At 34.8% G+C, this 15,790-nt stretch overlaps 1 protein-coding gene across 1 annotated transcript; it reads right to left on the reverse strand.

The window, feature by feature from the left end:
• Window positions 1-7,458: 7,458 nt before the first annotated feature.
• On the reverse strand, window positions 7,459-9,712 carry LOC123545521 (tripartite motif-containing protein 45-like). Its single transcript, XM_045331846.2, has one exon. The coding sequence runs from the start codon at window positions 9,625-9,627 to the stop codon at window positions 8,593-8,595; it is 1,035 nt and encodes a 344-aa protein (XP_045187781.2). The 5' UTR covers window positions 9,628-9,712; the 3' UTR covers window positions 7,459-8,592.
• Window positions 9,713-15,790: the final 6,078 nt, after the last annotated feature.

The following is a 15,790-nucleotide window of genomic DNA, read 5'->3' on the forward strand; positions in this document are numbered from 1 at the left end:
TAGATTTGCTGAATACTGGTTGAATCAATCAGTATTTTTACCAGTGTATTCCTGCAATATTGTACAACAGAAGTTGAAGGCCAGTTTATTCAATCTTAGAATGAAAAAATCTTTGCAAATTTCCAGAAAATGTTTGTTACAAAATATTTATAACAACCTTTGAGTTTGAAAATTATTTTAGAGTTTTACCAACAAATCTCGCAATATCCATGTGTCATTTCCGATGTAGGAACAATTTGTTACAAGTGTTGAAAGAGGGATAATTTTGAATATTGAGCTCAATAACAGGACTTGTTATCTGTATAATAGTACATCTTTAGGAGATGAATTTCATTACATTATAGAATGTCCGTACTTAAATTTAGACAGAGTAAAAAATATACCAAATGACTTTCAACAGTCATATGTAATGTCATTTCAACGTTTATTTCATAGTAATGATAGTACTTTTCTTTTTAAGTTAGCATTATTTGTACAGAAAATACTTCAAATTTTTGTCACTGGCAGTTATTTGCTATCCAGTTAAAACACTGTTTTCAAACCTGGTTATTTCTAAATGTACACCGTCTTTTATCTTTTAGCTTACAAAATATTTGTATCAGATCTATTATGACCGTAAAACTACTGTTTTATTTTATGTAGGCCTTTTAAGTGTTTGTTTTGTTAAATTTGTTGTTATTATAATACTGATGCCCGTATGGGTCCAGTTATAAATAAAATCTTGAAATATTGAATCTCACAGATTTCCTTCCTTGACGTACATTTAACGTTTACAACCGCTGTGAGGAGTGTGTGAACAAACATTAAAAAGAGATTTGATCTGATAACCAGACTTCCATATCTGCTTCTTTTTCTAGTTAGTCACCTGTAAGACACTTATACAGTAGTGTATATTGTATGCACTTGTAAATAAGTCGCATAATTAGCACGAACTTAATGGAGGGTGCACCTATAATTACAAGATACAATAAAAGGCAGATTTATGAAGCCGCAGCCTTTCCCTATACGAATACATGCCCATAGAGAGGGTCCGATTTCTCTTTCAGGAAGAAAAAGAAGGTCTTAACATAAGCACTTTTGCACGGTGCGACGACAAGTTTGGTCGCTTTCATAATGAGACTGAAGGAGAAAAAGAAAAACTCCAAGTAGGCAAGATGATAGAATGTGTAGAATAGAGGGTGGATGTGAGGGAAGATTTGATATTGGTGAAATACTGCTAACACACATTTTTACATTTTTAAAGTTAACATTCTAAGCAAATAGATCTACTAAAGGTCGGGTTTCACATTTCCAGTTCTTATTTCCAGATCCTCAAAGCGATTACCTTTAATTGCGTTCATTTAAGTGTACCGTATTGTGGAAGTAATCGCTGCGGGGAAATTTATAAATGTTCATTGACATAACGAGGACGGTACTCATGGGCAAACGGGTAGGTATCATTGTTTGTTTTCATCCATCGTCAGAGGTACCATCAAAAACAGCGACAGGATGCATATAATTGAAATTTTATCAACAAAAATAACTTGCAGGTACACGATCCATTCGTTTTATAGTTGAGTATGCATAATTTTACCAAGGAGAGTGGCAAATTCAGATATCTCAACTTCGAACAAAGAAAGATACGTCTCAAAACGTCAAATTACATGAATTTTGTTACATTTCTTCAAATTTTGTAGTCATATCAATATTATTGAGGACTGATATTTTCACCAGTGCAGTTTAATGCATTTCCTCGGACGATTCTGTCTTTAAAATGTTCAACATGCTTAAATATGTTGGCATTGTTTTATATACCCTATATAACATACATGTATATAAATCACACGAGGGCGGTATCGCTCAAACGAGTAGGTACCCGAATAACCAGTGTGGTGCATGATGCAACTTCCTGGACATACACGGTAAGCTTTATTTAAGATTAAAGACAGAGTTGTAACAGTATCGAAACGGATGTCGGCAATTTAGTGATGGTGTGTGGAACTCATTAAATCATAGCAATTAGCATGCTGACCCTTTTTAAAAATATTTTTGATTAATTAATGAAATAATGAAAGCATTCGGGTTATTTATAGTCGGCTATAACGGGGTCAAGATTTCAAATGCGTAAGGATGTTAGCCCAGTGGTTATATATTCAATAATCAGAATGATGCTAAGCAGTGAGCCGTCACTAGACTTAACATATTTGAATATAACAATAAATGACACGATTAACGTTAACGTCACTAATCAATTCCTGAAATTCAGTTACATATACATGTACCTTCAATGTCGGTCTTGAACACCAAAGCTGGTTGCTTCTGTACGTTGTTGCAAAATGCTATTTATTTTTTCTTTAAGGTGTTTGATCGATGCAGGATTTGGGAACATTAAGACACTGTACCGAAGGAAGGATTGTGACACATTACAACCTATAGCTGGAGTCGTTAGCAACAGTTCCCATAGTAACAAGCCTGTTACCTATGACGGAGGAAGTGGATGGGTTTGGAGGGCACAGAAAACTTTCATTGGTGATAGATTTAAGGAAGTGCCAAATGTCACAAAATATCACTTCTTCTGTTTCAGTTCTGAGGAGCCAGGGGTTGTGTACATAAGGCAGTCAACTGTTGACGAAAACGAGGTGTGCTTCGTTATTTGCAAAACGCATATGTTGGAGATGGCCAGAGATGACGTCTCGTCTCAGATAGTTCCTCCCGGCCTTTCTGCTGAACGTGTGCGTTACCTGTACCGGCAAGGGCGTTCTCTAGTCAGACGAACATTTCTGGATGTTTTATGTCATGCTCCAGAAGAGTCGTAAAATGTTCGGACTGTTTTAGTTTAGTTTTAGAAATAACAGTAATATAAATGACAATTAAGTAAACATGTGTTATTTTATGTCGCTATGAATGAGGCATTTAGATCATCAAATTAAATAAAGACAAAGGTTTACATAGTTTTAGTTTGACAAAACTGTGTTGTATGGACTAAATTGAATAAAGATATACATAACGTCGTAAGAACGTAATCTAGACGTTTAACGTTTTAAACGACGTCATGTACTCCCACGTAACATCACTAGGCATTCTTACTGCCAGAATTATATAATTTAACCTTTTTGTACCCTGTGATGTATACATTTTCTTAAAGCTAATGAAATGGGCATTTTGAAACTGTAAAAATCTGAAAAAGGTAAAACATAACCATAAGACATGAAATTATCCTCTGCACAATAGTATAGAGAAGCAAGTTTAAGGCTACTAGATGCAACGGCTGAGTGGAGTCCTACTGAATGCTTGGCAAGAGCTTGAGGGGAATATTGTGGTTATGATGGTCGTTATGTGATGCTATCATGGATCACAGTGTTGTACAAACATTTTGATACATGAGTTTAATAGGTAGCCTTCTCTACAGAATTACTTTCTCTATAGCATCTTCTTAATTGACCACAGTGTTGCAAACAAATGGGATACTGATATTCGGATATTGGATGCAAGATAGAAAATATAAAAGAACGAGATAATTTACAGATACTACCCTTGCAGTATTCCATAATACGTTACATGTTATTTCTGTACTGATTTCAAAAAAGGAATCTTAATTGTATTGTTTTCGACTAACCTTATTTGGCTTCACCTGTTGACGTAGACCGAGGTCATCAGTCGGAACTGTTTTGCATGTTAAAAATACGCTTTCGCATAGCGGTTTTATTTCAGTTTTCAAAAGTATTTTCATTAATAGAGCACTTTTTGTGTTAAAACTTAAACTGTATGCTAGCCTTCTTTCAGTCAGAGATGTTTTCAGTGTTCGTTCTACCAGCACCTATAACACAACATTCGGATCCCTGTATATGTCGTTTCATATCTTTTGTAAGCCATCGTATTTCTCTTTGCTAATTAAACCAACTTCTAGCTGCATGTGGCCACGATTCAATGAGAACGGCTATCAAAATGACGATTGCAATTTCATTGGCTTAATATTTTGCTGTCATTGTCGGTCTTTGGCGTTGCATATTATAAGGAATGTGGGCAATCAGTTACCTCCGTGGCCGAGTGGTTAAGGTCGCTGACTTCAAATCACTTGCCCTCATCCATGTGGGTTCGAACCTCACTCGGGACGTTGAATTCTTTATGTGAGGAAGCTTACGGTTTACTGGCTTACGGAAGGTCAGTGGTACTACCCAGGTGCCCGCTCGTGATGAAATAATGCACGGAGGGGCACCTGGGGACTTCCTCTACCATTAAAGCTGGAAAGTCGCCATATGACATATCATGTGTCGGTGCGACGTTAAATCCAAAGGAAAAAAAGTTTAACACAACAGAGTTGAGTTCATATTTCTCACTGATAGGAAGTGGCATATCGGGTGCTGTAGAAGACAATATCCAGGCAGTGCTGTTTCGTCTTGAATCCTTAGCAGATCACTGAAGCCTGGAGCCCATTTAGGCCAGATATTTTTATTATTCGCATAATATCATTGCAATAGAGATTATTCCATACTGAGCCAAGACCCAACTTTGTTGTTCATTATACCTGACTAATTTATAGGTAATTAAACACTGGAAGGCTATATATCTTGTTCCTGGTGATCATCATCGTTTCTTTCAGTAAGTGTGCCTTTCTTCTCTTCACTCTTCGTCGCCATCCTTTCATTACCAATTACATCTAGTTCTCATGGTAGTCTCATCGACAAATCGAGACATCAGTCTGGAGTTTTAAACATACTAAAATATATTTATGTTTATGTTAACGCCACAGAAGTAATATTTTGAATTAATGATTATTTGATACGGTTTTTATTGAACTGTTAAGATGCAAACTGCTTCTCTTTGTAACAAATCAAATAAGTTAAGCATACATGGATATTAGAATGATCTTTAAAGTAAATGATATGTAGCAAGGTTTTAGCTCACGATAACCCGTTTGTGCATAAATTTCGATAAAAGACGTCATGTCTGATATAATTCGTCCTCCGTCTCTGTATGAATCACTTCTGATTCAAACATGTGGTGAAGCTCATTGTTTCCTGCGAAGATAAGATTTGTTCTGATTAAGATTCCAGAAATGCTTCTTGGTTAACTGCCGCGTTTCATAACTGAAATACTGTTGAAAAACGGTGTTAAACTTGAAACAAATTAAAGAATTGGTTCATAATTACATCTCGTTGACAAGCATTACATGTATAAAATGAACACATGCTAGTCAAATATCAAAAATTATTTCACAATACAAGAATATTTTACTTGATGAACTTGTGGATAGGATTTACTTGACTCGACAAAAACTAATTTGTCGACTATCTAGCAGGTAAGGAAACACTGGAAGGCTATATATCTTGTCCCTGATGACCATCATTGTCTCTCACAGTAAGTGTGCCTTTCTTCTCTTCGTCACCATCCTACGATTTATACTAATATCATCTTGCAATTCTGGTAGTCCCATTTACAAATTCAGGTAACAGTCCGGACTTTTATACATTCTAAAATATATATCATGAATTTATAACTGTTTAAATACGATTTAGTTTTTATTGAAATTTTATGGTACACGTTGCTTTTTTTAAACTATACCCATAACATACTTGAATATTAAAGATCATTTAAATGAATAGTGCAGCAAGATTAAGCTCACCTGAGTACCAATTGCGCACGATGAACCGTTTGGATCATTGCTTGTTCGTTGTCCGTCTGCCCGTCCAAACCAGCTTCAACTAAATTTTAAAGAAATATTCTTTTGGTGGCGTTTTGTCAAATTCAAGCCATCCATCTTAATTTTTGTAGGAAGCTATTCTCATCAGAAATTGTATGATTTCAAAGTGACTATTACATAAAGGTCCATGGGAAAACCCCCTCTATCAAAGTCCTTCAGATGATTCTTATTCATTAAAATGATCACCAGGGGTCGGGGAAGGTTTTGCTAATATCTTAAGTGAAAGTCTTGATAATCTGTTAGCTGATTTTAAAAATGATGATACAGAGATGTAACTTTGACAGATTCATCAAGTTAAAAACTGCATGGCTGGCAGGCGAGGTAGGGCAAGTTTTCCATTCAATGCAATAGTGAAATTTTGTGGACGGAAAAAAACACTCGTTACTGTGGATCCGCAAATAAGGCACAAGACCCAAAAGGTCGAGCACATTTGATTATTCTCGAAATATTTTTATGATTTTGAAACGTTCAATTTCCGAAGCACCAAATATCCATCGCACCTTAATTAGTAGCGTATTTAAAAGCAAGGTGATTTTTGTTCATAATCAGAAATGACGTCATATCGTTTCCAATGCGAACAACAAATGCACAGTTTTATTGTTTAGTATAACGTTGAGGCTTTTCAATTATTTTTTTTTTTTTTGTAAATTGAGATAAATAGTCTGTGTAGCGAAATTTCCGATCACATAACAACCAAACGCTCCAATTAAAACAAACGAAGCAACACCCATACATATTAAGCCATATACTTTTTTTTACATTTGTTCTACAAATGAATTGAGCGAACACACCCTTAAACTATTTTATTTTCGTTTACTGGAAAACAAACTCCTTAAGAGGCAAATCATGTTCCCACCAAGCGAGGCTTTACTAAAATCACTTTATTCACTTTATTCTGTCCATCCGTCCATGTTCATTCACCTTTACTTCCGCTTTTTTCAATTTAACGTCGCTTGGAACACTGGTAGATTGTCGGTTTCTTCTCATACGCCGCCCCATAGATATTCACTAAATTGCCAGAAACATAGCATTTACTTTCTACCAGTTTGTTTTTAGTTCTTTTTGACCAATTTTGTTACCACAAAAGAAAAAAATGTACCTATTACATGTAAATGAAAAATATTTTGAGAGAGACGTTTTCTGGCCGTGACTGGATCTATATATCGCTATACAGTTGTTGTTTTTCACAAAATTCTTTTCCTTTCGGCATAATAATGAAAATAATACATACATAGTAGTAGTAATTATTAAAGACTGGTCTTCAAGTGATGCATGTTACAAGATTTATAGGAGTTAGTCTTTATGATTTCCACAATAAGAGAATCATTCGTTTCATCTAAAAGGCTAATTGAGCCGTGCCATGAGAAAACCAACATAGTGGCTTTGCGACCAGTATGGATCCAGACCAGCCTGCGCATCCGCGCAGACTGGTCAGGATCCATGCTGTTCGCTTGCGATTCTCTAATTGCAATAGGCTTTAAACAAGACACAAGTTAAGCTATTTACTATCAAGCATTTGTTGATGAACTTTTCAAAGTTTATTTTTCGAATTAGGTCCCTTGATTTGTTAGAGCTGTTACTGGTTTACAGCAAAAGTTCAAATCATCTGCTTGAAATATAGAATTCTACTTTCGCTTGCAAAACTTTGAAATCAAGGCTCTGATTGGCTTGGGAAAAGTTCGTCTGAACGTGACCGTCTAACGGCCATCGTCAAATCCCAAGATATGGCGTTTTAAGGATGTTTTTTTTTAATCAAATAGTAGTATATAAATAATATTAAAAATCTTTATTTATTGAAGGTAAAATACAAAGTGTACATAACAAAACTGAGAGGCATACTTATTTCAAGTATGACCTTAAGTTAACAACAACAACAACATACATGTATACAAACATTTACAACCTCACAAATCATTTATAATATAAAAAAAAACATGTATATCACTATAGTAAAATAAATCCCATTTACTCATTTGACAGACAGTCGCAATTAATCCGTCATTTTATGTCTGGAAGGATCGCAAGGTCATTCAGATACATTATTCTTACATAGCTTTTGTAATGAACATCTGATTCAATGATATAAATTTTTTAAATATTTGTACTTTTACACGAACTAAATACATATTAAGCAATAACAGTATAACTGGTTTGTTGCTTTGTGTGCCAGTATCTGTCCATCCAACTCGTGTTCATTACATATCTTGCACATTTTACTCCTCATATCTTGTCATTATAAAATACTAAAATCTAATGTTTTGAACCAGACATGCTCCTTCATCATTATTATATACAACTTTCTTGCCATTTCGAAAAAAACGTATCGATGATTATTCATACAGTGCCATATGGAAAACATATTTTGATTTTTTGTGACATTTTGCTAATAATAATCATGGAATGTCTGTCAAAAGATGCCCTTTCCTTTCACATGCAGCAGGATTTAGCAATGGCTCACTTTGACAATCATTAACAATCATTCATACTGATATTCATGGTCTTCACCAATTTGTCGTTGTCAAAGGACAACGCGTCTGAGATTATACACATTATTTGTAAATTGACGTAGTATTTCAGTATTTGTCTACATGTATCTCTGAAAACCCACGTTAGGAGCATGCCCTCTGAAGCTTTGATGACCTCGGCGCTGGTGAGGGGCAGTTTCTCCTGTGTTCCGCTGTGTCTCAAAACTGGGAAAAACTGGAAGACCTACATTACTTGTGTAGTCAGTCAATGATAAGCCCGTTAGGAGAGATTTCATCATGTTCCCCGCCACACGCTCTTTTCCGGCTAAATATGTCTCTACAATGTTAGCACTTTGGTGCAACTGCTTTAAAATGTTCACATGCTGTTCCATTTCATTTCTCATCTTCCTTTCCATCAAGTAGACATTCAACTCTTGTCCAAACTTTTTAGTTGCTGATATTTTTTCCTTTTGACAGGTTTAAAGCAGCTTTCAACGTTTCAATGTTAGATAACTGGACAGAGACCAACTGTTTCCTCTTAGCATGTGTAAAATTAAATTGGTGCATTATGCTTTCCTCAATAAGGCGATATGCGTCGTCCAAGTGGAACTTGATACATTTCAGTTCATCTTTAATGCATATTTCCGATTGATCTAATGCTGCTCTATATTCTAATTCGTGTTGAGCTAGCGCTGAAGCGTGTATTTCTATTTTTTCTACATCTGTTTCGATGCGTTTCTGACCGAGTGATACAGCCACTTCATCTGCAAGAGAAACTATATCGGAACATCTTCTGTGAATTACTATAGCACATTCATTGCAACACAGCTGATCATGGTCCTTGCAAAGATATTTTACTTCTTCCGTTGGATGGTTAACACATTTTGTAAGTTTGTTTACATAATCAAAGCTTTTCGTTTCACTCAGATCACCCTTTATGTCAATAACAGTGTGGCCAGACGTGAACTTATTTTTCGTGTGATGTCTCTTACAATCTCCACATAGTAGTTCGCTACATTCCCGGCAATACACAGTTGCTTGTACATGCGTTTCATCCCGTAGACAGCCTTTGCATAAGCTTGAGTTGTTATTCACATTAGTTGAATTTATCCGGAATTTGTTTTGAAATTGTTCATTAAACGTTGATGCCTTCTCTCTATCAGATGTATCTAAATTACCTAGCTGCCCTTCCATCAGTATAGTTCTTTCCTTTTGTGCCAGAGAGAGCAATTCATAATTTACTGGAAATCTGGTGACCCAAATCCCAGCTCGCGAAATATTACTTGTGTCTGCTTTCGTATCTACACGACAAAGAGGACAGCAAAACTTTTGTTTGCAATCAGTCTTTTCTGCGCATTTAACTAAACATTCATGACAAAATGAATGTGAACAAGGTAAACGTCTTGGTCTCTGATAAATATCCAAACAAACAGAACACTGTAGTTTCTCCTCTCCCTCAGTCTGCCCTTCAGACGTCGCCATTCAACTTTATGTGTCGAAATATTTCACAATTTATCTACCAATTTACATCGAGGGGCGTTCTAAATTTTGCCATATAACTTCTGTAGTATAACGTTCCGACAAGTAGCGAACAATTTGATTAGAAATCGATGTTTGTGTTTATCTTCTTGTCATAGGTGGACGAAGAATATGTTGCAGGAAAAAAGGAACAGTTTCGCTTCGTATTAAAGCTGACACATACGTATTTATATTTAAAAATTCATGAAATACATTCTATACCACGGATACTAATACAACTTTTTGATAAAGTTTAACGTTAAACTTGTAGATAAGACGAATGTCCTCGACATGCATGTTAAGAAAAATAATATCTGTATTATATCTTAACAAAACATTATTGACATTTCAGATAGCAAATATGGCCTTTAAACGTCTTTGCATTAGAAAATAAATGTCTAAATACATTATGATTTGTTTGGGACTATTTATATTGTAATTTCAGTGGTTGTGGCAAAGCACGAAAATGAATCCTAACTGCAACAGAAAAGTACGGTTATAAATTTAGTTTTTCCACGTCTCCACGAAATAGACGTTCTGCAAAAATCTCGTTAATTATTGCCAACGGAAATAAATTTTTAACAGAATTAGTAATAAAATTAAGCATGTACCTAAGTTACGAAATGTCTGAAACAAGTGCGACTTTCTACACTGAGAAAACATATTGTAAAATGTATTATGGTTTGAAAAGAAGTTGGGGATTCCTTCAAAGTTACTATGTATTAAGTAAAACATGATCAAAATAGTGTGCCTTTTGTAGTTGAGTACAACACATCTCTTTCTAATATTGGCAACATTATTATCAAATACTGGGATTTAGTTCAGTTTTCAGATAATCCTGCTGTTAAAATGTTACATTCGTGTAAACCTACAATGGCTTTTAAACGTCCTAAGAATTTGAAGGACATTTTAGGTAAAACTAACTTTCAGATGTTGTCTGATGTTAATTTTATTTCGTCTATATGAAATCGTTCAAGATGTTCGCATTGTTCTTATATTACTGAAAGTGATAGTTTTAATAGTTCTCAATGTAAGAGAACTTTCAAAATTAATATTAATGCAACTTGTAAAAGTTCAGATGTTATATATTTAATAACATGTAAGAAGTGTAGTATGCAATATGTGGGTCAAACTAGACAGCAAGTTTCAAGGCGTATGAATAAACATCGTTTTGATATTACAAGTTTTATGGATCCTGCATTTTCTAGTCATGTAGCAACTCATTTCAGTCAAGATGGCCATAGCTTAAATGACTTTAGTTTTAGGCCTTTTGATATTATCCATGATGATATGAGGAGGCTTCTTAAAGAAACTTATTGGATTCATAAATTGGATACTATTTTTCCAAAAGGAATGAATTCAGAAGTAATGTATACTTTTTCCTAAGTCTTTTCACTTCACAGTGTTTTCCGTAATGTAACACCAACTGTGGGTTTCTTAATGTCAGTTAGTACAGTTATTGCTGGTATTTTCTTTTTTGTATATAACTGACCGAGTGATTTCGTATCTTTGTGATCCTGTACTTACTGTTATTATTATTATTAACATTATTATTTTGATAATGATTATAATCTTATTATGTATTAAGTAAAACCACTTTTAATTTTTGTCACAATATACTTCAGTACTTTAGATATATACATTATGTAGCCTATTGTACATTGTAATTTTACGCCAAAATGTTTGCAACGTAACGTCATCTTTTATGACGTTATATTTTCATGACTTTGTTTATTTCATATCATATTTGTTGACTTCCTGATGAAGACAAAATAAATTGTCGAAATGTCGAATAAAAATGGAGTTAGCCTTGTAATTTTCCTGTTCTTCAAAATTCAAAGGAACACTTCTAAATTATGAAGTTTGTATCTTATCATTTTTAATATCGGGCTTAATACATTTTTGTACGATAACGCTTATATAATCGATTGAAACCGGGATTGGTGAATTTATAAAGCGATACAGGGGTGTAGCAAGAAGTTTTTCACACAATATTTCACTGCTTAACAAGATTTGTAGGAATAAATATTTCGCCCAATATTTCAATTCTTATCAAGATTCCATTATTTTGCAACTGTAAACACTCTTTACACTAAAACAAATATTGCACTGATGTAATATAGATAAAACTGAGCAAAATGTAATAAAGATATACACTTTCGATTTATTCATAAGACCGCCAGCAAATAATCACCCAATAACGGCTATTTTCGGCAATTGATGGATAATAAATAACAAACAGAACAGAACATATAGTTTAATTTGAACTTATTATTGAACTAATTTAAACTTGAGCACAATACTCATCGTCATAACAACATGTTTTATACATGTAAATAACAATGCATGCGTTGAGAGCGAGAGAGAGAGAGAGAGAGAGAGAGAGAGAGAGGTGGGAGAGAGAGAGAATACATGATAATACTTATAAAAATTAATGGATCTGAGCTTGTCAATAACACAATATAACAAAGTGATATAGTAATATAGACACATTAATCTATTTCATTGTCGCATCTTCAAAGGCTCTAATACAAAATTTTGCAGTACTTATTTTTGATCTTCATTTAACAATTGTATAAATTTATGAACACTAGAATTAGAATTAAAGTACCTTGAAATATACATATTTCTCAAATCACTATACATCAGACATATCAATATAAAATTAAATTCATCTTCTGTGTCACTCGTATTACATAATGTGCATATTCTTTGGCTTCTGTCTATACCTCTGTGCCTTCCTGTTTCAATTAATAGTTTATGAGAACTCAGTCTTATTTTGGCTAGCATATTTTGACATTTAACATTTTCTATTCCTCTTAAGATATTTGGATTTTTCGTAGGAACTTTTCAATTCTCTATATATTTGTTGCGATGAACATAGTGCCATACCAGCACGCCACTGTGTAATATAGATATCACGAAGTCTTAATCTAAACAATGGAATGAACTGATTTATAATAACTGATTCTGGACTAGGAAACCTCATTTTGTAACATATGTCGAACTTTGGAAGTCCAGTTTACAACAGCTTGCCAATGGTTACTTATGATATCATTTCTTTGACTTTGTACAATCGATGACAATTTTGACTCTTATTTCCGTGTAATTTTAACCAGTATTTAGCTATCCTTACATACATTTCAATATACAGTGGAAATCTACCTAGTTCTGAATACAATGACAATGTGTTCGTAGACAATTTAACATTCAGTAACCATTTACAAAGGTTTTGATGCACACGTTCTGTATTTCTGCTTTAGCAAAGCCCCATACTTCACAGCTATAATTTAAAATTGATAAGACATAAGCATCAAAAATTTAACATTATTTCTACGGAGGCATCTAACTCTTTTGTAATGTTACATAATGAATTCATTGCCCTTAGGCCTTACCACTAAAGGTATTTGTTACTGGTATAAACGAACCACCACTTGAAAAACTATTTAGTTTCCGCCTTTTCTGAAAACAACTATTTTTGTTTTTTCAATATTAACCGCGAGATTCCATTTTTTACAATATGTTTCTAGGTTGTCAAGAGAATTTTGTAAACCTTCTTTTGTTTCGAAAAATAAGACAGCACCATCAGCAAATAACAACAGATAAATAGATATTTGATCAAGCGTTATACCGCCATTCAAATCTTCTTGTTTATAGAATTCAATATCATTCAAAAACAAAGAAAACATTATAGGCGAAGTTATTTCCCTTTGAAAGAGACCAATTTCACAGCTGATAAAAATATGAAAAGCTATTTTAAAAATTAAAAAAACATAGCCTGTTTACATAAAGCTTTGATAAAATGGTTACACTGGCCAGATTTACATTATTATTAGACAGATAATGGACCAGCTCTCTGGTGTTGAGGATTCAGTCTAAGTCAGAGGCATCGAAAAACAAATTTTCAATTATCAGCCATTTATCATTTTTAATTGACTCAAACATTTGGCCGTTATACAAATATATTGAATAATTGTAATATTGTGTAATTATGTCCCCCTTCGAAGAAGGAGGGGTATATTGTTTTGCAGATGTCGGTCGGTCGGTCTGTCGGTCGGTCGGTTGGTCGGTAGACCGGACGGTCGGTCGGAATGTAAACCAATCCGTTTCCGGATGATAACTCAAGAACTCTTTGGCCTAGGTTCATGAAAGTTTACAGGGAGGTTGGTCATCACCAGCAGATGACCCCTATTAATTTTGAGGTCTGTATGTCAAAGGTCAAGGTCACAGTGACCCTGAATAATTAAACGGCTTCCGGATGATAACTCAATAACACTTGGGCTTAGGATCATGAAAGTTAATAGGAAGGTTGGTCATGACCAGTAGATGACCCTTATTGATTTTGAGGTCAGTATGTTAAAGGTCAAGGTCACAGTGACCCTGAACAGTTAAAAGGTTTTCGGATGATAACTCAAGAATGCTTAGGCCTAGGGTCATGAATGTTTACAGGGAGGTTGGTCATGACCAGCAGATGATCCCTATTGATTTTGAGGTCAGTATGTCAAAGGTCAAGGACACAGTGACCAGGAACAGGAAAATGGTTTCAGGGCAATAACTCAAGAACGCTTGGGCCTAGTGTCAGGAAAATTGATAGTGAGGTTGATCATGACCAGCAGATGATCCCTATTGATTTTGAGGTCATTAGGTCAAAGGTCAAGGTCACATTGGCCAGGAACAGTTAAATGGTTTCTGATCTTTTTGTCCAAAAGCACAAGGCCTAGGGCTTTGATATTTGGTATGTAGCAAAATCTAGTGGTCCTCTATCAAGTTTGGTCAGATTATTCCCTGGGGTCAAATATGGCCCCACCCCAGGGGTCACATGGTTTATATAGAATTATATAGAAAAAACTTTGAAAATCCTCTTGTCCAAAATCACAGGGCCTAGGGCTTTGATATTTTGTATATGACATCATCTAGTGGTCCTCTAATAAGATTTTTCAAATTAATCCCCTAGGGTCAAATATGGTCCCGCCCTGGGGGTCACATGGTTTATATAGACTAATATAGGGAAAAACTTTGAAAATCTTCTTGACCAAACCACAAAGACTAGGGCTTTGATATTTGTAATGTAGCATCATCTAGTGGTTCTCTACCAAGTTTGTTCAAATTATCCCTCTAGGATCAAATATGGCCCCGCCCCGGGGGTCACATGGTTCATCAAGACTTATATAGGGAAAAACTTAGAATCTTCATGTCCATAACCTACATCATTCAAATTTAAGCCACATGTATAGTTTTGAGTGGCAAGATGAAGCTTGACATGTGTTGACCTTCATCTTGACCTAGTGACCTACTTCTACATTTCTGTAGCTACAGCCTTCAAATTTGGACCACATGCTTAGTTTTGTGTTCCCAAATAAAATATGACCTTGATTTTGACCTAGTGAACTTTTTTTACACATTTCTCAAGCTACAGCCTTCAAATTTGAACCACAAGCATAGTTTTGTGTACCGAAATGAACTTTGATCTTGAGATTGACCTAGTGACCTACTTTCACATTTCTGAAGGTACAGGGTTCAAATTTAGACCACGCGCACAGTTTTGTGTTTCGAAATAAAATTTGACCTTGATTTTGACCTAGTGACCTACTTTCACATTTCTCAAGCTACAGCCTTCAAATTTGAACCACATGCATAGTTTTGTGTACCGAAATGAACTTTGACCTAGTGACCTACTTTCACATTTCTGAAGGTACAGGGTTCAAATTTAGACCACGCGCACAGTTTTGTGTTTCGAAATAAAATTTGACCTTGATTTTGACCTAGTGACCTACTTTCACATTTCTCAAGCTACAGCCTTCAAATTTGAACCACATGCATAGTTTTGTGTACCGAAATGAACTTTGACCTAGTGACCTACTTTCACATTTCTGAAGGTACAGGCTTCAAATTTGGACTACATGCATAGTTTTATGTACCAAAATAAAATTTGACCTTGATTTTGACCTAGTGACCTACTTTCACATTTCTTAAGCTACAGCCTTCAAATTTGAACCCCATGCATAGTTTTGTTTACTGAAATGAACTTTGATCTTGAGATTGACTTAGTGACCTACTTTCACATTTCTGAAGCTACAGCTTCAAATTTTGACCGCATGCATATTTTTGTGTTCTGAATTGAAATTTG

The sequence above is a fragment of the Mercenaria mercenaria genome, chromosome 1, assembly GCF_021730395.1.
Source record: "Mercenaria mercenaria strain notata chromosome 1, MADL_Memer_1, whole genome shotgun sequence".
In the NCBI taxonomy this organism is placed as follows: Eukaryota; Metazoa; Mollusca; class Bivalvia; order Venerida; family Veneridae; genus Mercenaria; species Mercenaria mercenaria.